This window comes from Gobius niger (assembly GCF_951799975.1).
Source record: "Gobius niger genome assembly, chromosome: 1".
Taxonomy (NCBI): Eukaryota; Metazoa; Chordata; class Actinopteri; order Gobiiformes; family Gobiidae; genus Gobius; species Gobius niger.
Window position 1 is genome coordinate 5,954,332 of NC_136852.1, and position 17,445 is coordinate 5,971,776.

The 17,445-nt window shown below is 39.9% G+C and overlaps 1 protein-coding gene and 1 long non-coding RNA gene across 5 annotated transcripts in view; both read left to right on the forward strand.

Annotated features, from left to right (window-relative positions):
* LOC306977227 overlaps positions 1 to 17,445 on the forward strand; it is a 172,115-nt gene that overhangs the window by 140,882 nt on the left and 13,788 nt on the right. The gene's annotated exons all lie outside the window — the stretch shown is intronic.
* Positions 1 to 17,445, forward strand: part of LOC306975623 (rho guanine nucleotide exchange factor TIAM1-like) — a 132,460-nt gene that overhangs the window by 105,820 nt on the left and 9,195 nt on the right. For all 4 annotated transcript variants that reach the window (XM_079573232.1, XM_079573235.1, XM_079573234.1 and 1 more), the window contains exons 16-18: positions 8,903 to 9,088; positions 12,548 to 12,616; positions 14,605 to 14,730. In XM_079573232.1, coding sequence (XP_079429358.1) covers positions 8,903 to 9,088; positions 12,548 to 12,616; positions 14,605 to 14,730 — 381 coding nt within the window. The remainder of the gene's footprint in view (positions 1 to 8,902; positions 9,089 to 12,547; positions 12,617 to 14,604; positions 14,731 to 17,445) is intronic.

Genomic DNA, 17,445 nt, shown 5'->3' on the forward strand with positions numbered 1-17,445 from the left:
GGGGTGGGGGGGGAGATAGATAGTGGGGTTTCCTCTCGGGTTTGGAGATGAGGGGGAAAGCTCTGCTCTGGAGTCACTGCTGGTTACGGGAGTTCGATCTTTCGACGTGTGGGGGGAGTATTTCAGTTAAAGTTAGGCTACAGCTTGTTTTCTATCGTGGTGTTGGTTCTGCTGAGTTGCTTTCTTTGCGTTTATCGTCTGTAATTTCCTTTTTTCCCCCAGAGCTATTCTATAGTATAGTAGTGATTGCCCAACAACTTTTGACTTTTTTGCCAGAGTTCAGAGATTTGACTTGTCTCTTGCTCTACATCGTACTTTTCACATCTGCTTTTTCATTGTATGGGCTTTTTTGAAAGAGGTTTGAGTTCATTATTAAAGGGATATGTCAGGATTTTTGACATAGGCCTCATTTTCTAGTTATCCAGAGTGTTGCTGATTTCTGGAGATATTTTTTTTTGTAATTCATGCAGTTCTTATGTTTGAAGAGTTTCGTGGCGCTAGGCTAATGCAAGGCTAGCGCATTTCTATGGTATCAGCTAGCCTGCATTAAAAACAGTCTGACCCGCTCCACAGAGCACCTGAGGCAAATCACTTATAACGCCAGACTAACCATATAAATGTCTGTGTCGATAGAATAATTTTTGGAATATAACTGACCTTGCATCACATGAATGATCGCATTTTGAGGGACTATTTTCTAGAAGATCACTCCGCCGCTGCGTAGCTTATACAACCACGAAGCTGATGCTGCTCAAATATAAGGTATTTTAAATGCAAACTGGTTAAAATTACTCTATGGACACAGACATTTATATGGTTAGTCTGGTGTTATAAGTGAATTGCCTCAGGTGCTCTGTGGAGCGGGTCAGACTGTTTTTAATGCAGGCTAGCTGATACCATAGAAATGCACTAGCCTTGCACTAGCCTAGCGCCACGAAACTCTTCAAATATAAGAACAATCAGCAACACTCTGGATAACTAGTAAATGAGGCCCTATGATCCTGAAATCCTGAAACATCCCTTTAACCAGAAATGATTCACACCAACATCATTTTCCACACGAGGTGAGGTTTAGCTTCATAAAGTCTGAGGTTTTCATTTATTTGCTTGGATATTTATGATAGGTTTTAGTTTTCTCCTCTTTCGGTCGAGGTAAGTGGCTGTAGTGAAGAGGATTTACCTTTGAGGAGAAATGAACTGAATCTGAATCAGTGCGGGTGTTAGTTTTGGTTGGTTTCCGCTCTAGTATCAGTTCAATGTTCACCGCTCTACATGGAAAGGGAGGGGGGGTTATGTAAAATCAGTTTTTTGTCTGATTTCTACCATTTTCCTCCAATGTTGTTCCCTCTCCTAATGCAGACCTGGATTTGTTTTTTCACATACTCGACTCTGGAAAGACAAGCAGCGGATTGAGTTGAAGATACTGAGGCTATTTGCAATAAATATTGAACTGAAGCAAAGCCAATTGGATCTTTGAATAAGCTGTTTCAGATCAATATTGCATCTTCTAACCAGGAAAGTGATAGTGATCAGTGACAGTGATTCAATTATTTTTGGGGGATTAAACTTGAGCGAGTCTCCTGATCTTTCATATGAAGAAAACTGATTCATAAAATACAATAAAATGTGTTAATTCTGTTTTAACCTCTTACCTCCCACCTGAACTGAGCACTTTTTCTCCAGTTTGGCTTTACCCAAATCTAAAAGCTTCTTGAAAAAAGCGTTAAAACTGTGATGTGGGCGACAGTGGCGCAGTTGTTAGAGGGGCTCGTCTCATGTTGCTCTGATCTGAAGTGATCTCATGTTTGAATCCTGCCTCCTGAAGGTGCACACTGTCGTTGTGTCCTTGGGCAAGACTGTAGTTGTGCTTCGTTTCTGTTTCTGTTAATTCATTCTGTTAATTAGTTACGCCTTTGCGGAAGATGTATACAGTACATGTGTTTCATATGTAAATGGTCTTTTATACTGTGATTGGATCTGAGAGTTGGTATAATCTATTTTTTCCTTTTGCACTATATGCCTTTGTATAACCTTATTGTATGGATTTTGGGAGTGGGCGCTTATAATCTCTTGCTTCGGCCCACTCCTTTTGAGTAGAGTGTTTACTGCTCAAATAAACAAATAAACTAACTAAGACTCAAAGTGCTTTGAGTGCCTGATGTAGGTGGAAAAGCACTATATAAGTTCAGACCATTTACCATGAAAAAGTCACAGAATAGCAACGAAAAAAGTGACATAGAAAAGTGATGAGTTATGTAGCTTTTAGATTTGGGTGAAGCTGAACTGGAGACAATGTGCTCGGTTAAGGCGGGGGGTAAGAGGTTAAATCTGCCTCGTCTTCTCTCAAAAGTAAAACTTCATAATCTTTTTGCGTTTTACTTTTATCCTCCTCATGCCTCGAGCGCTTTATTTTGGTGTGCGGAATCGAAACAGTAAGTCACTTCTTGGGCAGCGTTGTTATGATTGGAAGTTATGCACAGAGTCAATTATCATTTTATTTCAGTGAAGCAGCAATTTTAATAAAGACATTTTGGGCAGAAAAGTTATTTTTATTTGAATTTTTAAGCTGCCAACAGGAAGTGACATAGAAGAACTCATTTCATTTCAAAAAGCACAAAAAACTCTTAAAAACAACCATCAATATTTCTGAAACTCAACGGAGAGTTACTGAACCTACTTATTCCTCAGACTTAGCATTTATCTCTGCTAACCTGTACTGATTTTGGTAAATATTACTTTTATAGCAATAGTTTCACCATTTTTGGCTAATGGGCCTGATAAATAAGTATGTTCAGTAACTCTCCTTTGAGTTTCAGAAATATTGATTGTGGTATTAAAGAGTGTTTTGAAGTTTCTCACACATCTGCAAACCAGGAAGTAGAGCTGTTAACAAATGCATTGACGTAACATGGTCGGCACGGCAACAGTTAAAAATTGTTTACCTTCTTCAACGTCGCTTCCTGTCGGTGTCCAAAAAGGAAGTGAAGCTATAAACATCACAAAAATGGCCAAACTAAATAAAACCGGGTACAATCTTAAGCAAAAGCGTAAATATAATCGTGTTAACTATGTTTTAGCAAAAATTGTGTCGAATGTGTCATACGGACTTTAAAGAGTAAAGGTTCAGTGCGGCCCATGTGGCTGTAGTGAAGCTATGGCGAGTGATTTTACTTCACAATGAAAGGATTCAGAGAGATGCAGAAAGAGATGGAGAGGTGAAGAAAGCGTTTCCCAGATACATAGATAGGACCTCAGGAGGATATAGAAGATTCAAACATCACTCAAAGATGCGCAACAGTGTCAAAACACTGCTCCGTGTATGTTTTTGACGAGAGATCAATATTGTAACATCGTAATAAGCTAAAAAAAAGTTGATTTTGCATAAAAACCCCATGCCCTTTGCCAAAATATATTGCATAGAGTCCTCCTGTTTCCCCTACTGCTAAAAAGAGGGGACCAAGACTTCCCTGAAAGAGATTCTGAAATCTCTCTGCATCTTTCCTGGTTCAACAAAGGTCAATTCTTCACTAATCTGTTATTGGCGACTTGGCAGGACTATGATTATTACTGCTGTCAAATATAATACTTCTAAGTGAGCTAAAGTCAAGCCTCTTAATGTCACGCTGTATCGATATTTACCCTTCAAATGTCAACACGAGGCGCATTGTCTTCCCCGCGTTTCCGATCTTTGCAGCTTGAAAAACGTCTCGCTCTGTTTTCGCAGCCATTCATCATAAATTCATTTTTATAACTCCTGCTGGGGTTTGATGCACTTTTGCACTCACAATACACAAAAGCCCAATTCCTTCATGCAGTGATTCCATCTCGGAAAAAAGCGTTTCTGCCGCTCTTGAGATTTATTGACGTACGTTTTCTGTCCCGGAGGAGCTTGTAGCGGTGACAAGAGAGAGATGGCCTCTGTCTGCCCCGTCAAATCCTCAGCAGTCCAGTACGTGACGTGCACTTTTCACAGGCAGCCCCATTTCAGCATTTAGTCATGACGAAAATGAAACTAATGAGACTCTATGACAGCGCGAATTTGATTTGGCTGAACCTGCTTTTGGCTTTGAGACTCGTTTTTATCCATTCTGAACAAGACATGGTGTCCTTTTTCTCTGGGGAAAATGTCCAGAGGAAAGTTTGCAGAATCAAGTGCATGTTTTAAAGCTTGGGCGATCATTTATTTTATTGCAGCAGTGTAGATTTCTTTTGCTATGATAGGTTTATTTTGCACTGCAGCCATTAAAAAACAAAATAACAGACATTGTTGCTCCTAAATATGGTGCATTTGAGTTTCTAAATCAGCACAATGTATTTAAAAGGTGCATGAACAGGGTTTTTGTGGGGCATTAAAAAGTATTTAGTTAAAGATGAATTTTGCCAAAATCAATACCTAGATGTCATTAAAAAGCATTAAATTGGATTCAAACTGGCATTAAATCTACATTTCTTGGAAAATTTTGACATTTGTCAACAAGTTTTACCATATATGTTCGTTATCGAAACATACCAACATTTTGGTCAAAAACACTGACCACATTTGTTTTTGCTCAAAAGATTCCTGTTTTATTCAATTTTCTTTCCTCTGTTTGATTAAATGTTTGCAAATCTCAAGAAATGAAATATGCACTGATCTTTTCATCGTTTGTGAAAAGATTATTAATGATGATTAAAATATAGTATCTGGGCTTTTAAAAGCTTTTTTTGCGCACAAAGTGCAACTGCAAAGGCTTCGAACAAACCAGAGTTAGAAAGCTGTATTTTGGATAGGGCTGGGTTTGATTAATGGATTAATCAATTTGAATCAAGTTTCCTTTGAATCGGCCGATATCCCAAAAAAAAAAAAGACCCTAAGGTCGTGTGTTTCAATGAACAATAACTTTGGAACTAAATGAGATTGAAACGTGCTACTTTTTGCATCGCGTTCGCCGTGGTCTGCTCTTCTTCTTCTGCTCGAGTGTGAGCTCGTCGCTCTAGCCCTCCGGAGAGCAGAGTTACAACAAAAACACAAGTAAAAAAAAAAAACTCCCCCTGATATAAAACAGCTTTTGCGCACATGTTTCTTTGTCCCGCATATCCTCCAAACCAAGATTTAGTGGTTTATTTCCAGAAATCTTAACATGAACAGCTTCAGTCTAATGTCTGTGGTGGCAGCCATGTTGTTTACTGTCATAGACCAACTTATGTAATTCATATTTTTACTAATTTACCAAGTTACCTTCTTCTATTTGCAGCATTAGTTCGAATCGATACCCAGCCCTAATTTTGGAGGAAATTTGAGCGCTGAAATGCTCAGAAACAGGCCTTGTACCTGATTATTGAAGTTTGAACCATTATCTGTGGCCCAAACTCATTCCTACTTCCTTAATACTTTGTTCATACATTATAAACTTGTTCCTTACCTTTCCAGAAGCATCGACTAGCCTCCTTCTTCACGAGTGATGTAAATGCTTATTCATTCACAATTGTCTGTGTTTACAACACACTTAAGATGAGACGTATCATTTCACTACTATGATAATAAATTGGGTGCAGGGCCTTTAAGAGGGACTTTCTTTTGAACAAACAAGGTCAATAAAGGTGATTTACCGCAGGCCCTTTTAAGCTCTGTTTGAGCTGTTTATTATAATCCAGGGTCACACTTTGTTGTTCCTTCTCATTCACTCAGACCTACAATATTGTCCTTTTATAATAATGATTCATCTGCGTAATTTATACATTTATTCACATTGTCACCTTTTCCGGAGCTGCTGTGTTTGCCGTGCGGACGTCTCCTGCTGCGTATTTTGTTTTGTTTTGTTGCTGGTGTGAATTTGATGAATCACTGCACGGGTCGGCCATTAGTGGGAGAGGATCAACAAGAGAGAGGGGGAGGACTGGGATTCATGGCTCTTTTACGGGAGCCGAATCTCCTGGATGTATTCATTTCAAAGAGCTTGTTTTCTCTTAGCAGTCAGGCTGATAAATCATATTACTTGGGGCCCTTTTCAGTTTTACATGTTATTACAGAAACAGTTGAGTTGGATGTTTGAGTAACTTGTATATTTCCGTGTGACTGTTGTTGGTATGGGAATCAAGAAGAACCAGTTTTCCTCCTGTAATCCATCAGAATCAAATCCCTCCTTCATAAACAATGCCTCTTACTGATGCCGTTTTGCGCCGTATTAATCATCAGGGCGGAGTCATCTCAGATTCACACCTGCAGATCAGGCTCCGCTTTCAGTTCCTTACAAACGCAGCGGCGATCCAATCTCCGCTGTTTTTAGATCCGCACTGCACGTCGTAACAAGTCCGTCTGAATCTGTCCTCACTATTATGGCTTAGAAACGTGCGGCTGCTGCGCTCTGAAGAACCAGAACAATGAGCGTGTGCTGAAACATGTGCTTTTGTGCGTGTCGCTCAGTGTCGTTCAGAAACTACAAGAATATCCTTCAACCGTCATAAAAACAGAGAGAGCGAGGTAAGAAAATCACAACAACCTGTTCATGCACCCGATGTGGCTCCTCTGGGTCAGAACTGGCTACAAGTTGCTTTGCTCAAGGTATATTCTTATAAAGATGCTACTTTAGTGTGGGTACATGGGTATGTTCTATACCACCACACTCATCCATTTTGAATTCTTTGTTTTTTGTACTATTGTCACTATTATTCCATACCGGAATTATGTTTGAGTGTATGTAAAACCACGTGACGGGGTCTGAGCTTTTAAAGGGATTTTTCAGGATTTTTGACATAGGGCCTCATTTCCTAGTTATCCAGAGTGTTGCTGATTTTTTTTTTTTTTTTGTAGTTCATGCAGTTCTTATATTTGAAGAGTTTTGTGGTGCAAGGCTAGTACATTTCTATGGTATCAGCTAGCCTGCATTAAAAACAGTCTGACCCGCTCCACAGAGCACCTGAGGCAAATCACTTATAACACCAGACTAACCGTCGATAGAGTAATTTTAACCACTTTGCATTTAAAATAACTTATATTTGAGCAGCATCAGCTTTGTGGTTGTAAACTATGCAGCGGTGGAGTGATCTGCTAGAAAATAGTCCCTGAAAATGCGATCATTCATTTATATGGTTAGTCTGGTGTTATAAGTGATGTGCCTCAGGTGCTCTGTGGAGCGGGTCAGACTGTTTTTAATGCAGGCTAGCTGATACCATAGACATGCACTAGCCTTGCACTAGCCTAGCGCCACGTAACTCTTTTGTTTGTATTTCTTTGTATAATTTATTGTCCCCATAGAGAAATTTGTCCTCTGCATTTAACCCATCCTTCGATGCCGCTGGGGCGACCCGTAAGGAGCAGTGGTCGACGGCCGTGCGCGCCCGTGGACCCATCTCCATGATGTGGAGCCAGGCTGATGGTCAGAATCACCTGGCTGGAGGATTCACCTATTGCACATGTTTTTAGTGGTAGGGGAAACCGGAGTACCCGGTGGAAACCTACGCAGACACGGAGAGAACATGCAAACTCCACACAGAAAGGCCCCGTCCTGGTGGGAATTGAACCCGGGACCTTCTAGCTGTGAAGCGGAGGCGCTACCGTGCAGCGGTTAGCTGCATATAAGAACTGCATGAATTGCAAAAAAAACCTCCAGAAATCAGCAACACTCTGGATAACTAGGAAATTAGGCCCTATGTCAAAAATCCTGAAATATCCCTTTAAGCGCACCTGAGCCACCTTTTTAAGTTACGAGCACGTGTCTTACGTTCCAATCACTGTCAAAGCCTATCCTCCTCTCGCAGAGCGCTGACATGCAAAAACATCCGCCAAAGCTTCACTATCACTGACATATTCCGAAGGTACTGTACGGAGGTGTTGTAAAGGGGAGGGGGCGGCCCTTGTTAAACCAGACTTTGAATCAAGATCAGATATTTTGCTGCCAGTATATTGTGGCATTTTCTAACCCACAAAGTGTAAGACAGGATGTGTGTTTAACCTCTTAACTCCCGCCTGAACCGAGAGGATCTTTTTCCTCACGTCATCAGATTTTTTTCCATCATTTTTTTGTTGGGTATTCAACTCATTTTTGTAACTTTTTGTCATTTTTTGTCACATTTTTGTCAATTTTTATCACATTTTTGTCACATTTTTTGTCATTTTTTTTTGTCATTTTTTTGTCCATTTTTTGTCTTTTTTTTGTCAAATTTTGTCAATTTTTTTTTTTTCATTTTTTGTCACATTTTTTTTTTTTTTTTCATTTTTTCGTCAATTTTTTAAATCAATTTTTTGTCATTTTTTATCAATTTTTCGTCATTTTTTTGTCAATGTTTTCTCACTTTTTTGTCACATTTCCATCATTGTTTTCGTCTCAGTTTTGTTGCTATTTCCAGAAGCTTTTGGACTGGGGTAAAGCCAAACTGGAGAAAATGTGCTCGGTTCAGGTGGGAGTTAAGGGGTTAAATTACAGTAAAAAAGGTACAAACTGTCAATGCTGAGGAACCCAAAAGGAACTGTTGTTTAAAATGATTCTTAAAGCAAACACTTGAGTTTCTGCGTCTGCTGTTTCTTGTGTTCATTCAGTCACATCTGTGCAGCAAAAATGTGTTTGAAAAGTTAAAAAAAACAACAGAAAAAGATCTGCCTCTTCACAAATGAGATGATGGAGGTTTAAGGACCAAATGAAAAGATCTGATTTGTTCCTGAACGTCACGTCACTAAGAGGAGGAGGGGGAGGGAGGGGGGGGCAATGTTTTGACAGCCTCAAAATAGACTGAATTAGCACACGCGGAGCTACCTCTGCCGCCGCCGCCGCTGCTGCTTTCTGCTCTCACTCCCTCCTCCGCCATGATTCAGTGAACATCACCCTCAGGTGTCGCTCAAGCGCTTTTCCAATTCCGAGCGGGACTTTTTTTTTACTTTATTTTGGCAACTCTCTCTCTTAATTTCTCCGATCTCCACTTTCCGCAGAGCACGGAGCAAGTGGCCGCTTTCTGCCGCAGCCTCCATGAGATGAATCCGTCGGAGTGCCTGTCGTCTTCTCCCAGCCCGGACTCCCCCTACCCGCCGCCCACCCCGCCCCGGCAGCTCTCCGACGCCGACAAGCTCCGCAAAGTCATCGGGGAACTGGTGGAGACGGAGCGCACCTATGTCAAAGTGAGTAAAGACGATGGAATACGACCAGCTTTAGTATTCCATAGTTAGATTTAGATGGGAACTTGTCATTTGAATAGCTTTTCCAATGCTTTTCATAATTTCTCCTCAAAGTATAGGGCCAACTCATGGGTGTTTTACAAAATATCGGCAATCAGTTGATATCATGCCGATTAAAGAGCGATGTGTCTGGGGTGAAAAGTGATTGCGGTTTCCCGTTTTTTTTGCATTAGAAGCATAGGAAAGAGTCACAGCCTTAAAGTGAGCCACCCAAGTTCCTACACCTCAGTGGAGCTGAGAAACATCGCCTCAGATCATATTTATTTTATGTTGCACTTTTGCTCAGAATTTCGAAACCATAAGACATTTGGAATCTTCTGATTTTTGTTATTTAACACATTGAGGCCGTGCTGTTTTGGGGATTTAACTATAGCGTGCCAACAATCCAGACAATTTCTCATGATTTTTGTAGCACTACACTGTATTCAATGTTATAGCTATGGACACTATACGCTGTGACTCGATCGCTTTTTATCTCGTGTGCATTTAAATAGCCTGATTCTCAGATTGAAGACTTTAACAGGATGTTTCTCAGCCATCCATGGACCAATTTTGACCATTTAAAAACAGAGAAATGTTAAAATCTCAACTGAAGTGTCGGGTTTACAGCTGTTCGCTGCGCAACACCACGCCCCTCAGACTAAAAAAAATAAGAAAAGAAATGCAATAATATATGAAATATCCAGATGTGACTCTTCACAAGTTTTTAATCGTCATTTATTTCAGTTTTGTTCATCACAGAGCTACTAAAATCACACATAAGGTGTATTAAAGTGTCTAGTTTAGTAAAAAAAAAATGCGCTTTTTCATTTTTGACACTCAGTGTGTAAAACAAGCTCCCTCTGAAGTACCAATTAATCATGAACATAAATCAGCCCTATGCCTCTGACTGTGTGCGCTTTCACCACGGCTGCACAGCAGTAAAGATGAACGGAACGCCCCCTGCTGTCACAGTTCAACACTGACATATTTTACTGTTGAGAAGCATCAGGATTATAGACGAGACATTTTTAAAAATTTGCATCGTCCAATCAACATCCCCGAAAATTGGCATCTGCCTTAGAAAACCCATATTGATCGACCTCTCCTCGTTGCACAGGTGTCCGTCTCCCGGGACGCTCTAATCTAACAGACTTTCAGTTTTGGAGTTTGAAAATGTGAAGAAAAAAACAATAATGATTTAAAAAACACTCACTTGCTTAATATTGTGCACACAGTCAATCAAACCACAAACGGTGCCTTTTTGCAACAATTTACATTTTGCCTCGATAGTGATCCGTTTTGCAGCCCTAGATAATTGTTCTCCGTGTACCCGCGGTTCCATCCATCAGTGTTAGCCTCAGTAAGAACGAGGGCGATGCAGCCGGAGCGCAGCTGTGTCCTCGTCTGGGTAAAGTCTGATCGAGAGCGCTATAACCATTTTAGAGCAGGTATGAAGCCGTGGCTCAGCTTGACCGTTAATCCTACGTAACATGGCGGTTTTGTGTCGATCTGAATTGTACAGTTTGAGCGTAAGGTTTTACAGCTTAATGACGTCTCTGTGATTAAGGCGCAGACAAAACAAACATGATTAAACTGAAGGAGCAGTGGGCACTTTACTGTTTCAGGCCTCCATGGGCCCTAAGCATAATTTGACTTGAGGCTCCTCATAAAACTTGTGCTGATCTGGCTCAACATGGACGATTGCGCTCTCAGTGCTTAAGTGCTTATGTTACATTATATTTAATAAACCTCTCCTCTTGAAGGGAAGGGTCCTTTTGAGACTGTGTTAACAACTCAGCACATTTCCCACTCATGAACACTTCATATAATACATAAACTGGCAACATAAATTTAGGTAGGCTAGGCGTAATACACAGAATGTCATTATTTTGTTGACTGTATTTAGAATTGTGCCCAATGTTGTTTTCGGCCACGAAGACTGTTACGACATCATTTTCTTTTAGGGACGATGACGTATTGATGACGGGCTAAAAATAGCTCTTTGGAGACTAAAACATGACTAGACGTTTATGGGTTTATGTTGACGAGATGAAAATAGGAGAAATTGCTTCATCAGACCATGGACTCACAGGCTGCAGGCTCCGCCCCTCTCTCCCCCTCGACAATCTGCACCAGTACGTGATGTCACAGGGACATTATCTTTTCGCAGGACAGTTTTAAATACTGTAGCGTATGAAGGCGGAAAGCATGTTGATGAAGGAATGTGCAGACGGCGCTTTTGATAAGAAAAATGTCAAAGTGATGATCAGATGACGAGGAGAGCGGCCGCTTTTGAGAAAAGTCATGTTCACAGTGACACTTCTGCCAGTGGACATTGTGGTGTCATCAGTTTATCAAAAGCTATAAAGCAAAGAGATTATAATTATTTAGGATTATTAAAGGTTTAGCACAGCCTGTCAACCATACAAACTAAATTAGCTTTAGTGGCATGAAATAAACCATTAAATGTGTAAATGAGCTCCTTTATGATTGTCAGCTTAAAGCAGAACTAAGTAACTTGTGTACCTTAATAAATCCTTTCCTTAGTCCCTCTGGGGGTAATACAAGTGTTAATGGGAGGATTGGGGGTCTTGCAACTTTGCTGCCTCCGGGTCGGAGCCACCAATACACACTAATGAAATCACGAAGAAGAAGCTAACAGGTTAACGGGCAAAGCTAACTGCAGTCTAGCGCCACTTAAACAGTATTTACAGCCAAGTTTGGGTAAAAAAAAAAAATCTCCATTGTGTAATTAGATGTACAATATCCCTCTGTCCCGTCGTCTTTTCTGACAGCGTAATATTTACTCTCACGGACAATTAATGAGTAAAAAAACGAAACATGCTACGACACTTGCAGTGGCGCGAGTTACTTAGTTCTGCTTTAAAAAACAATGACTTGTGGTGATACACGTCATTGTAAAATCCACATTTTACAAACAAAACAGTCGAAAGTGCTGTGATTAATGATTAGGGCTGAGGCGCCGCTACATTTCTTTCCATTCCAGTACTTTAACAATACTTTGTTTTTGATACCCATACCTGAACAATACTTTTTTCAATACCTATGCTGAAATATGTGTCATATAGAACCAGAAAACAGAACAATAATATGAATGTGTTCCAAAAAAGACTATTTCCTTTACATTTTGGCAGTACCCAGCCTTTTTAACGATAATATTGGCTCAGTAGCTCTCTCTCATCGGGTCTGGGAATATGTTACAGTTTTTCTTATGACCGTCTTGTATTGTCTTTCCCATTTTAATTCATGCCTCACCTCTTTACCTGCTGCGACATTAAGCCTCTCTCTCCCATCAGTGCTCGGAGTTGATAAGCCTCGTGTTGATTCAGTCTTACCCTGATCACTCTCCGGCCTGACCCTGAATTAAGCGCTTTTATCCTCTGCTCTGTTTGCCTCCAGGATCTCAACTGCCTCATCAGCCGATACCTGACGCCGCTGCAGAAAGAGTCCTTCCTGACGCAGGAGGAGGTGCGTACGTCTGTTTCTCTGTTCAAATGCCACAGCGCTGTCGAAAGAATCAAGTGGCTTACATAACGGCCGTGTGGTGAGTTTGCAGGGACAAGAGCAGGTGATGAGAGGGAACAGGCGTGTTTTTGTATCGGTTTCACATTAGCGAATATGAGTTGTGTAATAGCTGCGAGTGTCGAGAAAATAACAGTGAGAGCGAGCTTATGGCATTGCAATTCACATTTTATAGCTTTAGGAGAGACACCAACATTTCTCTATAGATTTATGCAAAAATCTACAGGAAAACATTTTAATTAGTTTACTCAAATATCCGAAATTATATCTGCGGGGGAAAATACTCCTTGTAATATCAACAAACCAAACTTAAAGCCTGGTTCTGGCCTTTTATTCAGATTTTGTTGCTGAAAATAAGCAGATTTGGCTGTTTTTACACATAAAATTTAAAGATTTCTATCCATTCTTTTAGTAACATATCACATTTTCTTATATTTATGTCAGTAATTTGCTGGAAAAAAATGAAACTGATCAGAAAACCTATTTAAAGTGCATATGACACATTAGACACAACTTTTGTTAAAACATAGTTAACTCGATTATTTTTAAGATTTAGTTTTCTACCATTTGACAATTTTTTGTGAGGTTTATAGTTTCACTTCCTTATTGGACACTGACAGAAAGTGATGTAGATAAAGGCAAAGCATTTTAAACTGTTGCCGTGCCAACCATGTTAAGTCAATACATTTAAGTGATGACGTCACAGCTCTACTTCCGGGTTCGCAGATGTGCGAGAAACTGCAAAAAACTCTTAAATATCACAATCAATATTTCTGAAACTCAACAGAGAGTTACTGAACATATTTATTTATCAGAACCATGAGCCAAAAATGCTGAACCTACTGCTATAAAAGTAATATTTACCAAAATCGGTCCATCCGGGTTAGCAGAGATAAATGCTAACGGCGCAGCAGCTACGCTAACCCCCCGGAAGTACCGATTTTAGTAAATATTACTTTTTTAGCAGTAAGTGTGGCATTTTTGGCTAATGAGTCTGATAAATAAGTAGGTTCAGTAACTCAGAAATATTGATGGTTGTTTTTAAGAGTTTTTAATGTTTTTTTCTCGCATATTTGCTTGTCTGCTAGTACCCGGAAGGGGGGGTCGTGACGTCACACTTAACAAACGTATGGGAAATGAGTCAAACTGTTATGACACTTTACCTCTATGTCACTTCCTGTCAATAACTTAAAAATGTACTTAAAAATAACTTAATTTTCTTGGATAACAGATCCGTCTAAATAAGTCATATTTTCAAACGCATCAAAACGTGTCATAAACACTTAGAGCCCCAATTTTATTAATGGGTTTGAGGATTTTTGATCGTTCAAAAGCATGAACTGAAATTAGTGACATTAATGACCGACTGGCTCTTTTGAACGGTTCAAACCGGATCTCAGTTGAAAAAAAGACCCTGATCTTTTTGTCAGTCAATTTTACCCAGAATTCCCCAAAATCAGCCCAACAATGGAGCAGGCCACACAAGTCAAAGCTTTTTACACTAAAGTGAAAGCTTAATGCAATAAAAATGATTTTCAAACAGTTGCAGCCTCTTTTTATTAGTTGTGGTGCAATATTTTATTTGAAAACCTGTTACATTACAGTCCCATTATAATTTTAGATGATATAAATAGGAAAAGTGCCTTTTATCGATTGTGTCTTAGATATTGTGTTATCTGGCTGGCGTTATAAGAAAAGTCCCTTTTAAAAGAGCCAGTTTTTTGAACGGCTCTCTGAAATGAACGGATCCCAAAGACTCGGCTCCCAATAAAGAGCCGTAAATCACTAACTGAAATCTTGAATTAGATGTAAATATGCAGGATTATATATGAAAACTACCACAAATCCCAGTAAGTTTATTGATGAGGGTAGAAAGTTCTAAAAGGTACATTTTAGTCTTAACATGTTTATAATAAGCGCTTGTTTTCCTCCAGCTGGACGTTCTGTTCGGGAATTTGCCGGAGATGGTGGAGTTTCAAGTGGAATTCCTCAAAACCCTGGAGGATGGGACCAGGCTGGTGCCGGATTTGGAGAAGCTGGAGAGAGTGGAGCAGTTTAAGGTAACAAAACTATGGAAACACTGGATTTGGCTTCAGAAAAGTTTGCTTGATGGATACTGTATAGTCTTTAAAGAGATTACATTGGCCAACATCACAGTGAGGTCTTTGCTAAGTTACTAGCTGAGTAATAAGGGGTCTAAGGGCGTTCCTAATCCAATAAGATGAAGAAGTTTTGAGGAAAAGCAGCCTGTTGCCGTCTTCTTTCACAACAAAAGCACAGTAGAAAAAAAGGATCCGCTAACACAGATGGCATCTCTGTGAACGCCCACAAATGGTCACGTTCACAGCTGCCAGAGGGGAAAACAAAAAGGGAAGATTACTGCTCTTTCACCCATTACTACACCACCACTTCATCAAACGTTTTGGAAAAATGATCATATCTCTGCACAGTTTAAGAGCTCCCAAAGAGTGTTTATTGTTTGGCCCCACAAAGTAGCCTTTCTTCAGGCATGAAACAAGTGGTTGCACACTTGTATATGTGCCATGATTGATATGTTTATTAGACACAATTAAAGGCCCTATACCTGATTATTTTTTTTATATTACAAACAATGAAAGAGGAAGTCCCTAAATTAAAGTGTTAGATGTGTCCAAACTCATTCCTAACTTTCTACCATATTTGTAATATCCCGATTATTCACAGGGATGAGTTTAATGGCACGTTTCACAACATGGGGGGCCACTTTCCAGTGGCATTATCACAGACATGGTAGAAAAACCAGCCTGAGAATTCATGAAATCCATACAAATGCTTTTTAATTAGATGGACAATGTTTTTTTCCCCTCACAATGGTCTGAGTTTACAATAGGGCTGGGCGATATGGACCATCTGGGTCATATCCCGATATATTTAGGTTGAATATGAATATACGATATATATCCTGATATTTCTTCCGCAAAGTGAGAGCTGTGAAATTAAATGTTAAGTCAAAGTCAAAGCCAAATACAAGTAGTTTTATTGAAAACTCACTATAAAATGTGAACATAAACACTGCATAACAAAGCTCCGTAAGGTGCACATTTAAATTAAATAAAAATCTTAAATAAAAATAGCCAAGAAAATAAAATAGGTAAATCTTTTTCGAAGGGCAGCGTTTATATAAAGAGACAAAATAACAAAATAAAGTTTTCAGTTTAAGATAAACGTTTTTAATCAGCTTGAGATTACCTTGAATTTGAAATATCCCGATATACGCGATGTGTTCTAATTCCATGTCTCATTTAAAATACGATATTTCACCCCTAGTTTACGATATACTAAAGGAGGACAACACTACATTTGTTCCACAACTAGGAAAAAAAAAAAGGTATAGTGTCTGTAATGTATACAACATACCAATACTATACTATGCTTCATGCTACATGCTAACTACTAGCTTCTACTGGACAATCTGTTTAATTTTCTATTGCAAAAATGAGACAAAACATTCATAAGAACCCGAATTTGACTTGACTTTACTTGGATGTGCTAAATACGCTTATAGTCCGGGAGAAAACATCAAAAAGAAGTGAACAATGATAATTCCCATAATGAGGCTAGGCCACGCCCCGAGTACAACCTATGGCTGTCTGTAGCTACAGTGGCAGCCATTTTGAATATTTTTGTGTGCAAATGATACAGATGCAGGGCCTAGTGATTGGTTTCTTCCTAATGTAATTTCTCTGACGCAGAACCAGGCAGTCGTATTGTGTAAATATGCAGACTCCGAGTGTGTCAAAATCTGGAGACAAATGTTGCTATTTTTTCATACTTTTTGCTCTCGTCTCATAATCCCTTCAAGACTACAGAGCCGTGTCTTTTTGAAATGAATAGCTGCCAAAAGGCCTTTCCAGCGCTCACGGCCGTGCCACCAGGTTTTGATATGATTTTAAAAACCTAATTGTTGGTTTCCAGGCACAGATCTTCGTTAAATATGGAAGCAGCAGAACAAACCTTCAGTCAGTGTGGCCGAGTCGCTCGAGTCGTTAGTCACGCCCAGACGGCACAGCGCCGCTTCAAATTGGTGGTTGTATGTCGTACTCGGTGACATGTTGTGACTCAGTAAGAGAGGTTAGCCGGCAATAATTACTGGATTGTCTGAAAGTTTCGAAAAGTTTGCAGCGATCATACAGTGCAGCTCTTGTTTGAAACTTTCGCCTCACACTAAGAAGGTGCAGTGTTTCCTAACTTGTTTCTTACATAAGCTACTTCTACAAAACAAGAAGAACTTCCTATGGTTTGAGGGAACTATAGGGCTTAGTACACTTTTGATGATGGGCGAGTGTGACCACTGTGAAAAGCCTTCTCCAGCACATCCTTAAGATTCTCAAGGAGGTTTAGATCTGGACTGCTGGTCTCATGCTCCCTGATCCACTTTTTCACAATGTGCTCCCGATGAATCCTGGCATTGTCGTCTTGGAATATGCAAGAAATCCATTGATGGAATAACCTGATCTCATTCTTTGGGCAGATAGTGTTGCTGAATCTAGACCTGACCAACTGCAGAAACTAGGGATGTGCCGATCCAATATTCAGTATCGGTATCGGTAGCCGATCTGGGCATTTTGAGAGGATTGGACCGGATTTGATGACTGGATGGGTCCGATTCAAAAGACGGCTGTGAATCAGTGGCCATGGATCTGCAGCGGCAGTGGTAAACCTGCAGACTGGAGAACCAGGACCACAGATTCACGGCCTTCATGCTATCGCTAAGCTAGGATACTGATTGGTTTGAT